General features: G+C 38.6%; 1 protein-coding gene across 1 annotated transcript in view; it reads left to right on the top strand.

Moving 5' to 3' along the window:
* METTL26 (methyltransferase like 26) overlaps window positions 1–13,556 on the top strand; it is a 44,394-nt gene that overhangs the window by 15,356 nt on the left and 15,482 nt on the right. Inside the window, exons 3-4 of the mRNA XM_053694145.1 lie at window positions 976–1,035; window positions 1,693–1,760. Of these exons, the coding sequence (XP_053550120.1) occupies window positions 976–1,035; window positions 1,693–1,760 (128 nt within the window). The remainder of the gene's footprint in view (window positions 1–975; window positions 1,036–1,692; window positions 1,761–13,556) is intronic.

Raw genomic sequence — 13,556 nt, 5'->3', positions numbered from 1 at the left:
TGCTCTTGCTAATGTATAACATTAGTACTGCATGACAGCAAATAGTGCTGCCATCTAGTGCTCTTGCTAATGTATAACATTAGTACTGCATGACAGGAAATAGTGCTGCCATCTAGTGCTCTTGCTAATGTATAACATTAGTACTGCATGACAGGAAATAGTGCTGCCATCTAGTGCTCTTGCTAATGTATAACATTAGTACTGCATGACAGCAAATAGTGCTGCCATCTAGTGCTCTTGTTAATGTATAACATTAGTACTACATGACAGCAAATAGTGCTGCCATCTAGTGCTCTTGCTAATGTATAACATTAGTGCTGCCATCTAGTGCTCTTGCTAATGTATAGCATTAGTACTGCATGACAGGAAATAGTGCTGCCATCTAGTGCTCTTGCTAATGTATAGCATTAGTACTGCATGACAGGAAATAGTGCTGCCATCTAGTGTTCTTGCTAATGTATAGCATTAGTACTGCATGACAGGAAATAGTGCTGCCACCTAGTTCTCTTGCTAATGTATAACATTAGTACTGCATGACAGGAAATAGTGCTGCCATCTAGTGCTCTTGCTAATGTATAACATTAGTACTGCATGACCGGAAATAGTGCTGTCATCTAGTGCTCTTGCTAATGTATAACATTAGTACTGCATGACAGGAAATAGTGCTGCCATCTAGTGCTCTTGCTAATGTATAACATTAGTACTGCATGACAGGTAATAGTGCTGCCATCTAGTGCTCTTGCTAATGTATAACATTAGTACTGCATGACCGGAAATAGTGCTGTCATCTAGTGCTCTTGTTAATGTATAACATTGTTGCAAAGCTGCTGTCATATAGTACTGCAGACACATGCACACTCCTGAGCTTAGCTTCCTGCTTTTCAACAAAGAGAATGAAAATTTGATAATAAAAGTACATTGGAAAATGTTTGTGTTTTTTTGTCCCTTTATGCTGTCTCATTTTATACCCTACAGGGTCTTTTTAAAGGGGCAGGAAACCTCTTGCAATCTGGTGGTGTGCTCCTCACTTACGGGGTAAGTTTGACTTCCTGTGTCTTAGTGAATTGTATTAGAGATAAAAGAAATATTATTACTTTAAATCTAGAAATGTGATAAAGACAAACGAATGCAATTTTTCTTCTTTGTTTTCAGACCTCATTTTAATAATTTCACAAAATTATAAATTTCAGAACTTAAAATGACTGAAAAGCTTTTATAGAACTAAATATGTAAGCATGTGCTAACATTATTTAACTCCTGATTAAAGGGACACTGTACCCAAAAATTTTCTTTTGTGATTCAGATAGAGCATGACATTTTAAGCAACTTTCTAATTTACTCCTCTTATCAAATTTTCTTCATTCTCTTAGTATCTTTATTTGAAATGCAAGAATGTAAGTTTAGATGCCGGCCCATTTTTGGTGAACAACCTGGGTTGCCCTTGCTGATTGGTGGATAAATTCATCCACCAATAAAAAAGTGCTGTCCTGAAACCAAAAAAAGCTTAGATGCCTTCTTTTTCAAATAATGATAGCAAGAGAACGAAGAAAAATTGATAATAGGAGTAAATTAGAAAGTTGCTTAAAATTGCATGCTCTTTCTGAATTACAAAAGAAAAAAATTGGGTACAGTGTCCCTTTAACTGATGAAATACTGTATATCATTTCTAATAAGCTATATTTTACTTCCTAGCCATATGCCGTAAATGGGATTCTGACTCCGCAGAGCAACGTGGATTTTCACCTAAGCTTAAAGAGGAGGTAAAAAGACTGAATATCTTTCGTTAATACAGTAAATTATTTTTTTCTGCCCTTATCTTAAGAAGCATTTACCAAGTTAGATACGCTCCACTTTCAGGAATATTTACAGTAACATGTACATCTATTCAGAAGGTTTAAAAGCCATCATCTGCCTCTGGTATCATGTAAACACGTAGCAGTAAATGCGCATTACAACCTGTATGGGCATTACAAGTCCTTTTCGTCATGCAAGGGGATTACAGATCAAACACAGTTTTCAGCGGTCCCCCACAATACAGGCCAAGGAAACGTGGGTGGCACTCCCAGGCTTTATGAGAGTGCCGGTCGACATCCCGTACGCACGTGGTGACGTCACAAAGGGGCTGAGCCAGGATTCACCAATAGCTACAAGGTAGCTGAATGGAGGAGGTTTTTCTAAACCTTCGATCTCAGCTCTGACGGCAGCTACAAAGCTCCAAGACCCCTCATTTTGAAAGAAAATCACTCGCTCTTTCAAAGGGTGATAGTCTTTGAGCAATACTACAAATCAGGTCTTGGAAAATAAAGTAAAAGAAACGCACAGGGATTTGAATGGTAATAGTACATTATAAGTTATATTAAAAAAAAAAAAAAAAAATTTTGTATGTCTAGAGACCCCTAATAAAAAAAATTCAGTAGACAAGTCCCTTTGTTTGTATAATCAGTTGTGGTAATGGTGAACACCTTGCAAGAAAAAAAGTGTTTTTGTTTCTGTACTGCACTCTAATCTATATTATAGGCCCCTATTTCACATCTGGCTACCCTTGATGACAATTTACTAAGGTGATCACGGTGTGATCACAGCAGTGGTCAGTGGGCCATTTTCAATATATTTACTAAAATCTACCCAAAAATTTTTTTTTAAATAATATATTGTGAATCTGTATGGTCTGTTGAAAAAAAACCAATATATAATTTGAGTGGGTCACTCACTAAAATTTGACTACAATAGGGTTGAAATGTAAATAGAAAGAAAAAGCTCAAAATTGGCTCAGCACTGGGGTGAAACAAGGCTTAGCAGCAAAAGGGTTAATGAAGCTCCCTCAATAAAAATGGTTTTATGAAATCCTTTTAAATTATTTGCTATGTAGTCATTAATATAAACATGTTTTTGTCTTTGGAAGAATCACCAGAACCTGTGATGTCCAATTTTCATATACATCCTACTTGAAAGAGAGCAATGGTCATGTGGTATAAATGTCTTCAGTGTGGCCATAGTCATCTCATTTTATATAAAAGTTCCCTCCTTTCAGGTAGTTGAACTGAGACACTTTTGATGAATAAATTGAACCACATGACTACAAAGTATTTGATAATGTAGATGATGTGGAAATTCTTTCCCAGGTAATCAGAGTAGACAAACCACGGATGACGATCCATTACTGGGTCGCAACATCATGTTTACTGAGTCGCAGTAAGATTTATGAGAGTGTTTTGTGTTGTATAGGGAGTGTTGTCTGTGTTATTACCTTTTACAACATTTTCAAGTTTAACTACAATCAGGAATAACATAATTTATGTAAGAACTTACCTGATAAATTAATTTCTTTCATATTGGCAAGAGTCCATGAGCTAGTGACGTATGGGATACAATCCTACCAGGAGGGGCAAAGTTTCCCTAACCTCAAAATGTCTATAAATACGCCCCTCACCACACCCATGATTCAGTTTAACGAATAGCCAAGTAGTGGGGTGAAAAAAAGGAGTAAAAAGCATCAAAGAAGGAACTGGAAATATAATTGTGCTTTATACAAAAAATCATAACCACCATAAAAATGGTGGGTCTCATGGACTCTTGCCAATATGAAAGAAATTAATTTATCAGGTAAGTTTTTACATAAATTATGTTTTCTTTCATGTAATTGGAAAGAGCCAATGAGCTAGTGACATATGGGATAGTAATACCCAAGATGTGGAACTCCACAGAAGAGTCACTAGAGAGCGAGGGATACAAATAACAACCATTTTCCGCTGAAAAAATTAATCCACAACCAAAAAAATATAAGGTTTTTTTCTCATAGTTGAAAAGAAAAAACTTAAACATAAGCAGAGGAATCAAACTGAAACAGCTGCCTGAAGAACTTTTCTTCCAAAAACTGCTTCCGAAGAAGCAAATGCATCAAAACGGTAGAATTTAGTTAATGTATGCAAAGAAGACCAAGTTGCTGCTTTGCAAATCTGATCAACTGAAGCTTCATTCTTAAAAGCCCACAAAGTGGAGACTGATCTAGTAGAATGAGCTGTAATTCTCTGAGGTGGGGCCTGACCCGACTCCAAATAAACCTGATGAATCAAAAGTTTTTACCAAGATGCCAAGGAAATGGCAGAAGACTTCTGACCTTTCCTAGAACCAGAAAAGATAATAGACTAGAAGTCTTCCTAAAATATTTAGTAGCTTCAACATAATATTTCAATGCTCTTACCACATCCAAAGAATGCAAGGATTTCTCCAAAGAATTCTTAGGATTAGGACACAAAGAAGGCACGGCAATTTCTCTATTAATGTTGTTAGAATTCACAACCTTAGGTAAGAATTTAAATGACGTCCGCAAAACTACCTTATCCTGATGGAAAATCAGAAAAGGAGATTCACAAGAAAGAGAGCAGATAATTCAGAAACTGTTCTAGCAGAAGAGATGGCCAAAAGGAACAACACTTTCCAAGAAAGTAGTTTAATGTCCAAAGAATGCATAGGCTCAAAAGGAGGAGCCTGTAAAGCCTTCAAAACCAAATTAAGACTCCAAGGAGGAGAGATGGATTTAATGACAGGCTCGATACGGACCAAAGCCTGTACAAAACAGTGAATATCAGGAAGTTTAGCAATCTTTCTGTGAAATAAAACAGAGCAGAGATTTGTCCCTTTAAGGAACTTGCCGATAAACCTTTATCCAAACCATCCTGTAGAAACTGTAAAATTCTAGGAATTCTAAAAGAATGCCAGGAGAATTTATGAGAACACCATGAAATATAAGTCTTCCAAACTTAATAATAAATCTTCCTAGAAACAGATTTACAAGCCTGTAACATAGTATTAATCACTGAGTCAGAGAAACCTCTATGACTAAGCACTAGGCGTTCAATTTTCATACTTTCAAATTTAATGATTTGAGATCCTGATGGAAAAACGGACCTTGAGACAGAACGTCTAGCCTTAATGGAAATGGCCAAGGATGGCAGCTGGACATCCGAACAAGATCCGCATTCCAAAACCTGTGAGGCCATGCTGGAGCTACCAGCAACACAAACAATTGTTCCATGATAATTTTGGAAATCACTTTTGGAAGAAGAACTAGAGGCGGGAAGACATAAGCAGGTTGGTAACACTAAGGAACTGCTAACGCATCCACTGCTTCCGCATGAGGATCCCTGGACCGGTACCTGGGAAGTTCCTTGTTTAGATGGGAAACCATCAGATCTATTTCTGGAAGACCCCACATCTGAAAAATCATCTGGATGGAGCGACCACTCCCCCGGATGTAAAGTCTGACGGCTGAGATAATCCGCTTCCCAATTGTCTATACCTGGGATATGAACCGCAGAAATTAGACAGGAGCTGGATTCCGCCCAAGCAAGTAACCAAGATACTTCTTTCATGGCTTGAGGACTGTGAGTCCCACCCTGATGATTGACATATGCCACAGTTGTGATATTGTCTGTCTGAAAACAAATGAACGGTTCTCTCTTCAACAGAGTCCACACCTGAAGATAGCACAGAGTTCTAAAATATTGATTGGTAACCTCACCTCTTAAGATTTCCAAACCCCTTGTGCTGTCAGAGATCCCCAGACAGCTCCCCAACCTGAAAGACTTGCACCTGTTGTGATCACAGTCCAGGTTGGACGAACACAAGAGGCCCCTTGAACTATACGATGGTGATCTAACCACCAAGTCAGAGAGAGTCGAACATTGGGATTTAAGGATATTAATTGTGATATCTTTGTATAATCCCTGCACCATTGATTCAGCATACAAAGCTGGAGAGGTCTCATATGAAAACAAGCAAAGGGGATTGCGTCTGATGCTGCAGTCATAAGACCTAAAACTTCCATGCACATAGATACTGAAGGGAATGATTTAGACTGAAGGTTCAGACAAGATGAAACCAATTTTAATAGTCTCTTGTCTGTTAGAGACAGAGTCATGGACACTGAATCTATCTGGAAACCTAAAAAGGTGACCCTTGTCTGAGGAATCAAGGAACTTTTTGGTAAATTGATCCTCCAACCAGGTCTTTGAAGAAACAACACTAGTTGATTTGTGTGAGATTCTGCAGAATGTAAAGACTGAGCTAGTACCAAGATATCATCCAAATAAGGAAACACAGCAATACCCCGTTCTCTGATTACAGAGAGTAGGGCACCGAGAACCTTTGAAGATTATTCTTGGAGCTGTCGCTAGGCCAAATGGAAGAGCGACAAATTGGTAATGCTTATCTAGAAAAGAAACTGATAGTTGTCTGGATGAATCGGAATATGAAGATATGCATCCTGTAAGTCTATCGTAGACATATAATACCCTTGCTGAACAAAAGGCAGAATAGTCCTTATAGTCACCATTTTGAAAGTTGGCACTCTTACTAAACGATTCAAAATTTTCAGATCAAGAACTGGCCTGAATGAATTTTCTCTCTTTGGGACAATGAATAGATTTGAATAAAACCCCAGACTCTGTTCCTGAAACGGAAGTGGTATGATTACCCCTGAAAACTCCAGGTCTGAAACACACTTCAGAAAAGCCTGAGCCTTTACTGGATTTGCTGAGATGCGTGAGAGAAAAAATCTTCTTACAGGAGGTCTTACTCTGAATCCTATTCGGTACCCTTGAGAGACAATACTCTGAATCCATTGATTTTGGACAGAATCTGCCTAAATACTTTGGAAGAATCCTAATCTGCCCCCTACCAGCTGAGCTGGAATGAGGGCCGCACCTTCATGCAGACTTGTGGGCTGGCTTTGGTTTCTTAAATGGCTTGGATTTACTCCAACTTGAAGAAGGTTTCCAATTGGAACCAGATTCTTTGGGGGAAGGATTGGGTTTCTGTTCCTTATTTTGTCGAAAGGAATGAAAACGATAAGAAGCTTTAGATTTACCCTTAGGTCTTTTATCCTGAGGCAAAAAAACTCCCTCCCCCCCCCCCCAGTGACAGTTGAAATAATCAAATCCAACTGAGAACCAAATAAATTATTACCTTGGAAAGAAAGAGATAGTAATCTAGACTTAGATACCATGTCAGCATTCCAATGTTTGAGCCACAAAGCTCTTCTAGCTAAAATAGCTAAAGACATAGATTTAACATCAATTTTGATGATATCAAAAATGGCATCACAGATAAAATGATTAGCATGTTGAAGCAGTAAAACAGTCAATGGGAACAGCACACTCACAGGTATAAGTGCACGAACGACCTCAGGACGCTGCCCAGTCCTGAAACATGTAGACAAATGAAGTAGGGTCTTCAGCACTTATAAAAGTTTAATGACACAGAGTTATAGCGACGTTTCGGGGTCACAGCCCCTTATTCATGCTTGAATAAGGGGCTGTGACCCCGAAACGTCGCTATAACTCTGTGTCATTAAACTTTTTTAAGTGCTGAAGACCCTGCTTCATTTTGTCAGCATGTTGAAGCAAGCGAACAATGCTAGACAGATCAGGATCCATTTCCTGTTGCGCTAAACTTTCCAACCAAAAAGTTGATGCAGCTGCAACATCAACCATAGAAATGGCAGGCTTGAGAAGATAGCCAGAATATAAATAAGCTTTCCTTAGATAAGATTCAAGTTTTCTATCTTAAGGGTCCTTAAAGGAAGTACTATCTTCCATAGGAATAGTAGTATGTTTGGCAAGAGTAGAAATAGCCCCATCAACTTTGGGGATCTTTTCTCAAAACTCCAAACTAACTGCTGGCAAAGGATACACTTTTTTTAAACCTTGAAGAAAAGATAAAATAAGTACCAGGCCTATTCCATTCCTTAGAAATCATATTAGAAATAGCATCAGGAACTGGAAAAACCTTTGGAGTAACCACAGGAGGTTTATAAACAGAATTTAAACGTTTACTAGTTTTAGTATCAAGAGGACTAGTTTCTTCAATATCCAACGCAATCAACACTTCTTTTAACAAGGAACAAATATGATCCATTTTAAATAAATAAGTAGATTTGTCAGTGTCAATATCTGAGGTAGGATCTCTGAATCAGATAGATCCTCATCAGAGGAGGATAATTCAGTATGTTGTCGGTCATTTGAAATTTCATCAACTTTATGAGAAGTTTTAAAAGACCTTTTTACGTTTATTAGAAGGCGGGATAGCAGACAAAGCCTTCTGAATCGCATCAGCAATAAAATCTCTTATATTCACAGGGATATCATGTACATCAGATGTTGAAGGAACAGGCATTGTACTATTACTGATGGATACATTCTCTGCATGTAAAAGCTTATAATGACAACTATTACATACCACAGCTGGAGATATAATCTCCACAAATTTACAACAGATACACTTAGCTTTGGTAGAACTGTTATTAGGCAGCAGGGTTCCAACAGTGGTTTCTGAGACAGGATCAGATTGAGACATCTTGCAAATGTAGGAGAAAAAACAACATATAAAGCAAAATTATCAATTTCCTTATATGGCAGTTTCAGGAATGGGAAAAGAATGCAAACAGCATAGCCCTCTGAAAAAGGCAAGAAGCATATAGGAATGGGGTTTTAAATAATGAAATTATTTGGCAACAAGTATGACGTACAACGCAAAATGAAATTTTTGGGCGCTAACAACATCCGGAAATGACACACACGTGTCATTGCAGACGCAACCTTGTGCAAGGAAACTCTGCGTCAACTAAGACGCCGTAAATGACAAATCACTGGACGTACGTTTGCGCCAAAAAAATTTAATGAAAATGCAGTCAATTTGAAAAAAGACTATACCCCAGGTAAGAAAAATATTTTCCTAAATATGTTTTTTCCCAAATATGAAACTGATAGTCTGCAAAAGGAAATATACATAAACCTGACTCATGGCAAATATAAGTACAATACATATATTTAGAACTTTATATTAATACATAAAGTGCCAAACCATAGCAGAGAGCGTCTTAATTAATGAAAACATACTTACCGAAAGACACCCATCCACATATAGCAGATAGCCAAACCAGTACTGAAACCGTTATCAATAGAGGTAATGAAATATGAGGGTATATCGTCGATCTGAAAAAGGGAGGTAGGAGATGAATCTCTACGACCGATAACAGAGAACCTATGAAAAAGATTTCCTGCAAGGAAAACCATAGAATTCTATAGGTACTCCCCACATTCACTGTACTCTGAGAGGAATCGGGCTTCAAAATGCTGAGAAGTACATATCAACGTAGAAAATCAAGCACAAACTTACTTCACCACCTCCATAGGAGGCAAAGTTTGTAAAAACTGAATTGTGGGTGTGGTGAGGGGTGTATTTATAGGCATTTTGAGGTTTGGGAAACTTTGCCCCTCCTGGTAGGATTGTATATCCCATACGTCACTAGCTCATGGATTCTTGCCAATAACATGAAAGAAAAAGTATGCACGCTTTTTAGTCAGATATGTTAATGTCGATATGTTGTATATTACGTCAGAAATTTTCAGTCCAAACATAAAAGTAGGGTTGCAATAATAATATAATATGTAGTATCATCGCACTGGGTCTTGGGGAAGAGTTTGAAAAACCCCGGCATAGCCAAAAATGACCCCTTTACCTTAACCAATACAAATTTTAAGGCCTAGATTTAGAGTTCGGCGGTAGCCGTGAAAACCAGCGTTAGGAGCCTCTAACGCTGGTTTTAGGCTACCGCCGGTATTTGGAGTCAGTGATTAAAGGGTCTAACGCTCACTTTTCAGCCGCGACTTTTCCATACCGCAGATCCCCTTACGTCAATTGCGTATCCTATCTTTTCAATGGGATCTTTCTAACGCTGGTATTTAGAGTCGTTTCTGAAGTGAGCGTTAGAGCTCTAACGACAAAACTCCAGCCGCAGGAAAATAGCAGGAGTTAAGAGCTTTCTGGGCTAACGCCGGTTCATAAAGCTCTTAACTACTGTGCTCTAAAGTACACTAACACCCATAAACTACCTATGTACCCCTAAACCGAGGTCCCCCCACATCGCCGCCACTCGATTAAAAATTTTTAACCCCTAATCTGCCGACCGCCAACTACGTTATACTTATGTATACCCCTAATCTGCTGCCCCTAACCCCGCCGACCCCTGTATTATATTTATTAACCCCTAACCTGCCCCCCACAACGTCGCCGCCAGCTACTTACAATAATTAACCCCTAATCTGCCGACCGCAAAGCGCCGCCACCTACGTTATCCTTATGTACCCCTAATCTGCTGCCCTAACACCGCCGACCCCTATATTATATTTATTAACCCCTAATCTGCCCCCCTCAACGTTGCCGACACCTGCCTACACTTATTAACCCCTAATCTGCCGAGCGGACCTGAGCGCTACTATAATAAAGTAATTAACCCCTAATCCGCCTCACTAACCCTATCATAAATAGTATTAACCCCTAATCTGCCCTCCCTAACATCGCCGACACCTACCTTCAATTATTAACCCCTAATCTGACGACCGGAGCTCATCGCTACTATAATAAATGGATTAACCCCTAAAGCTAAGTCTAACCCTAACACTAACACCCCCCTAACTTAAATATAATTTTAATCTAACGAAATTAATTAACTCTTATTAAATAAATTATTCCTATTTAAAGCTAAATACTTACCTGTAAAATACATCCTAATATAGCTACAATATAAATTATAATTATATTGTAGCTATTTTAGGATTAATATTTATTTTACAGGCAACTTTGTAATTATTTTAACCAGGTACAATAGCTATTAAATAGTTAAGAACTATTTAATAGTTACCTAGTTAAAATAATAACAAAATTACCTGTAAAATAAATCCTAACCTAAGTTATAATTAAACCTAACACTACCCTATCAATAAATTAATTAAATAAACTACCTATAATTACCTACAATTAACCTAACACTACACTATCAATAAATAAATTAAATACAATTGCTACAAATAACTACAATTACATAAACTAACTAAAGTACAAAAAATAAAAAAATATTTACCAACATTAGAAAAATATTACAACAATTTTAAACTAATTACACCTACTCTAAGCCCCCTAATAAAATAACAAAGACCCCCAAAATAAAAAATTCCCTACCCTATTCTAAATTAATAAATGTAAAAGCTCTTTTACCTTACCAGCCCTGAACAGGGCCCTTTGCGGGGCATGCCCCAAGAAAATCAGCTCTTTTGCCTGTAAAAAAAAACATACAATACCCCCCCCCCCCCAACATTACAACCCACCACCCACATACCCCTAATCTAACCCAAATCCCCCTTAAATAAACCTAACACTAAGCCCCTGAAGATCTTCCTACCTTGTCTTCACCTCAACAGGTATTACCGATCCGTCCTGGCATCCGGTGCTGAAGAGGTCCAGAAGAGGCTCCAAAGTCTTCCTCCTATCCGGCAAGAAGAGGACATCCGGACCGGCAAACATCTTCTCCAAGCGGCATCTTCGATCTTCTTCCATCCGGTGCGGAGCGGGTCCATCTTGAAGCAGCCGACGCGGATCCATCCTCTTCTTCCGTTGTCTCCCGACGAATGACGGTTCCTTTAAGGGACGTCATCCAAGATGGCGTCCCTCGAATTCCGATTGGCTGATAGAATATTCCTACCTTAATTCCGATTGGCTGATAGAATCCTATCAGCCAATCGGAATTCGAGGGACGCCATCTTGGATGACGTCCCTTAAAGGAACCGTCATTCGTCGGGAGACAACGGAAGAAGAGGATGGATCCGCGTCGGCTGCTTCAAGATGGACCCGCTCCGCACCGGATGGAAGAAGATCGAAGATGCCGCTTGGAGAAGATGTTTGCCGGTCCGGATGTCCTCTTCTTGCCGGATAGGAGGAAGACTTTGGAGCCTCTTCTGGACCTCTTCAGCACCGGATGCCAGGACGGATCGGTAATACCTGTTGAGGTGAAGACAAGGTAGGAAGATCTTCAGGGGCTTAGTGTTAGGTTTATTTAAGGGGGGTTTGGGTTAGATTAGGGGTATGTGGGTGGTGGGTTGTAATGTTGGGGGGGGGGGTATTGTATGGTTTTTTTTTTACAGGCAAAAGAGCTGATTTTCTTGGGGCATGCCCCGCAAAGGGCCCTGTTCAGGGCTGGTAAGGTAAAAGAGCTTTTACATTTATTAATTTAGAATAGGGTAGGGAATTTTTTATTTTGGGGGTCTTTGTTATTTTATTAGGGGGGCTTAGAGTAGGTGTAATTAGTTTAAAATTGTTGTAATATTTTTCTAATGTTGGTAAATATTTTTTTATTTTTTGTAACTTAGTTCTTTTTTATTTTTTGTACTTTAGTTAGTTTATGTAATTGTAGTTATTTGTAGCAATTGTATTTAATTTATTTATTGATAGGGTAGTGTTAGGTTTAATTATAACTTAGGTTAGGATTTATTTTACAGGTAATTTTGTTATTATTTTAACTAGGTAACTATTAAATAGTTCTTAACTATTTAATAGCTATTGTACCTGGTTAAAATAATTACAAAGTTGCCTGTAAAATAAATATTAATCCTAAAATAGCTACAATATAATTATAATTTATATTGTAGCTATATTAGGATGTATTTTACAGGTAAGTATTTAGCTTTAAATAGGAATAATTTATTTAATAAGAGTTAATTAATTTCGTTAGATTAAAATTATATTTAAGTTAGGGGGGTGTTAGTGTTAGGGTTAGACTTAGCTTTAGGGGTTAATCCATTTATTATAGTAGCGATGAGCTCCGGTCGTCAGATTAGGGGTTAATAATTGAAGTTAGATGTCGGCGATGTTAGGGAGGGCAGATTAGGGGTTAATACTATTTATGATAGGGTTAGTGAGGCGGGTTAGGGGTTAATACATTTATTATAGTAGCGGTGCGGTCCGCTCGGCAGATTAGGGGTTAATAAGTGTAGGCAGGTGTCGGCGACGTTGAGGGGGGCAGATTAGGGGTTAATAAATATAATATAGGGGTCGGCGGTGTTAGGGGCAGCAGATTAGGGGTACATAGGGATAATGTAAATTGCGGCGGTTTACGGAGCGGCAGATTAGGGGTTAATAATATAATGCAGGTGTCAGCGATAGCGGGGGCGGCAGATTAGGGGTTAATAAGTGTAAGGTTAGGGGTGTTTAGACTCGGGGTACATGTTAGAGTGTTAGGTGCAGACGTAGGAAGTGTTTCCCCATAGGAAACAATGGGGCTGCGTTAGGAGCTGAACGCTGCTTTTTTGCAGGTGTTAGGTTTTTTTTCAGCTCAAACAGCCCCATTGTTTCCTATGGGAGAATCGTGCACGAGCACGTTTTTGAGGCTGGCCGCGTCCGTAAGCAACTCTGGTATCGAGAGTTGCATTTGCGGTAAAAATGCTCTACGCTCCTTTTTTGGAGCCTAACGCAGCATTTTTTTTGAACTCTCGATACCAGAGTTAATTTTATGGTGCGGCCAGAAAAAAGCCCGCGGAGCGTTAACAGCCCATCTACCGCCAAACTCCAAATCTAGGCCTAAGTGCTTTAACACAAACAAACTGATTGTAAAAAAATGTCCAAACGCTTCCATTTTTAGAAGCTTGAAATAGGCCAATTTACAGACTGAAATACATTAAAGTATTTGTAAGGATTTTGCTTGTTTAGAGAATTATCAGACTCAC

The sequence above is a fragment of the Bombina bombina genome, chromosome 11, assembly GCF_027579735.1.
Source record: "Bombina bombina isolate aBomBom1 chromosome 11, aBomBom1.pri, whole genome shotgun sequence".
Lineage (NCBI taxonomy): Eukaryota > Metazoa > Chordata > Amphibia > Anura > Bombinatoridae > Bombina > Bombina bombina.
The sequence above is the reverse complement of the archived record's forward strand: the minus strand, read 5'-3'. Positions and strand labels throughout refer to the sequence as shown.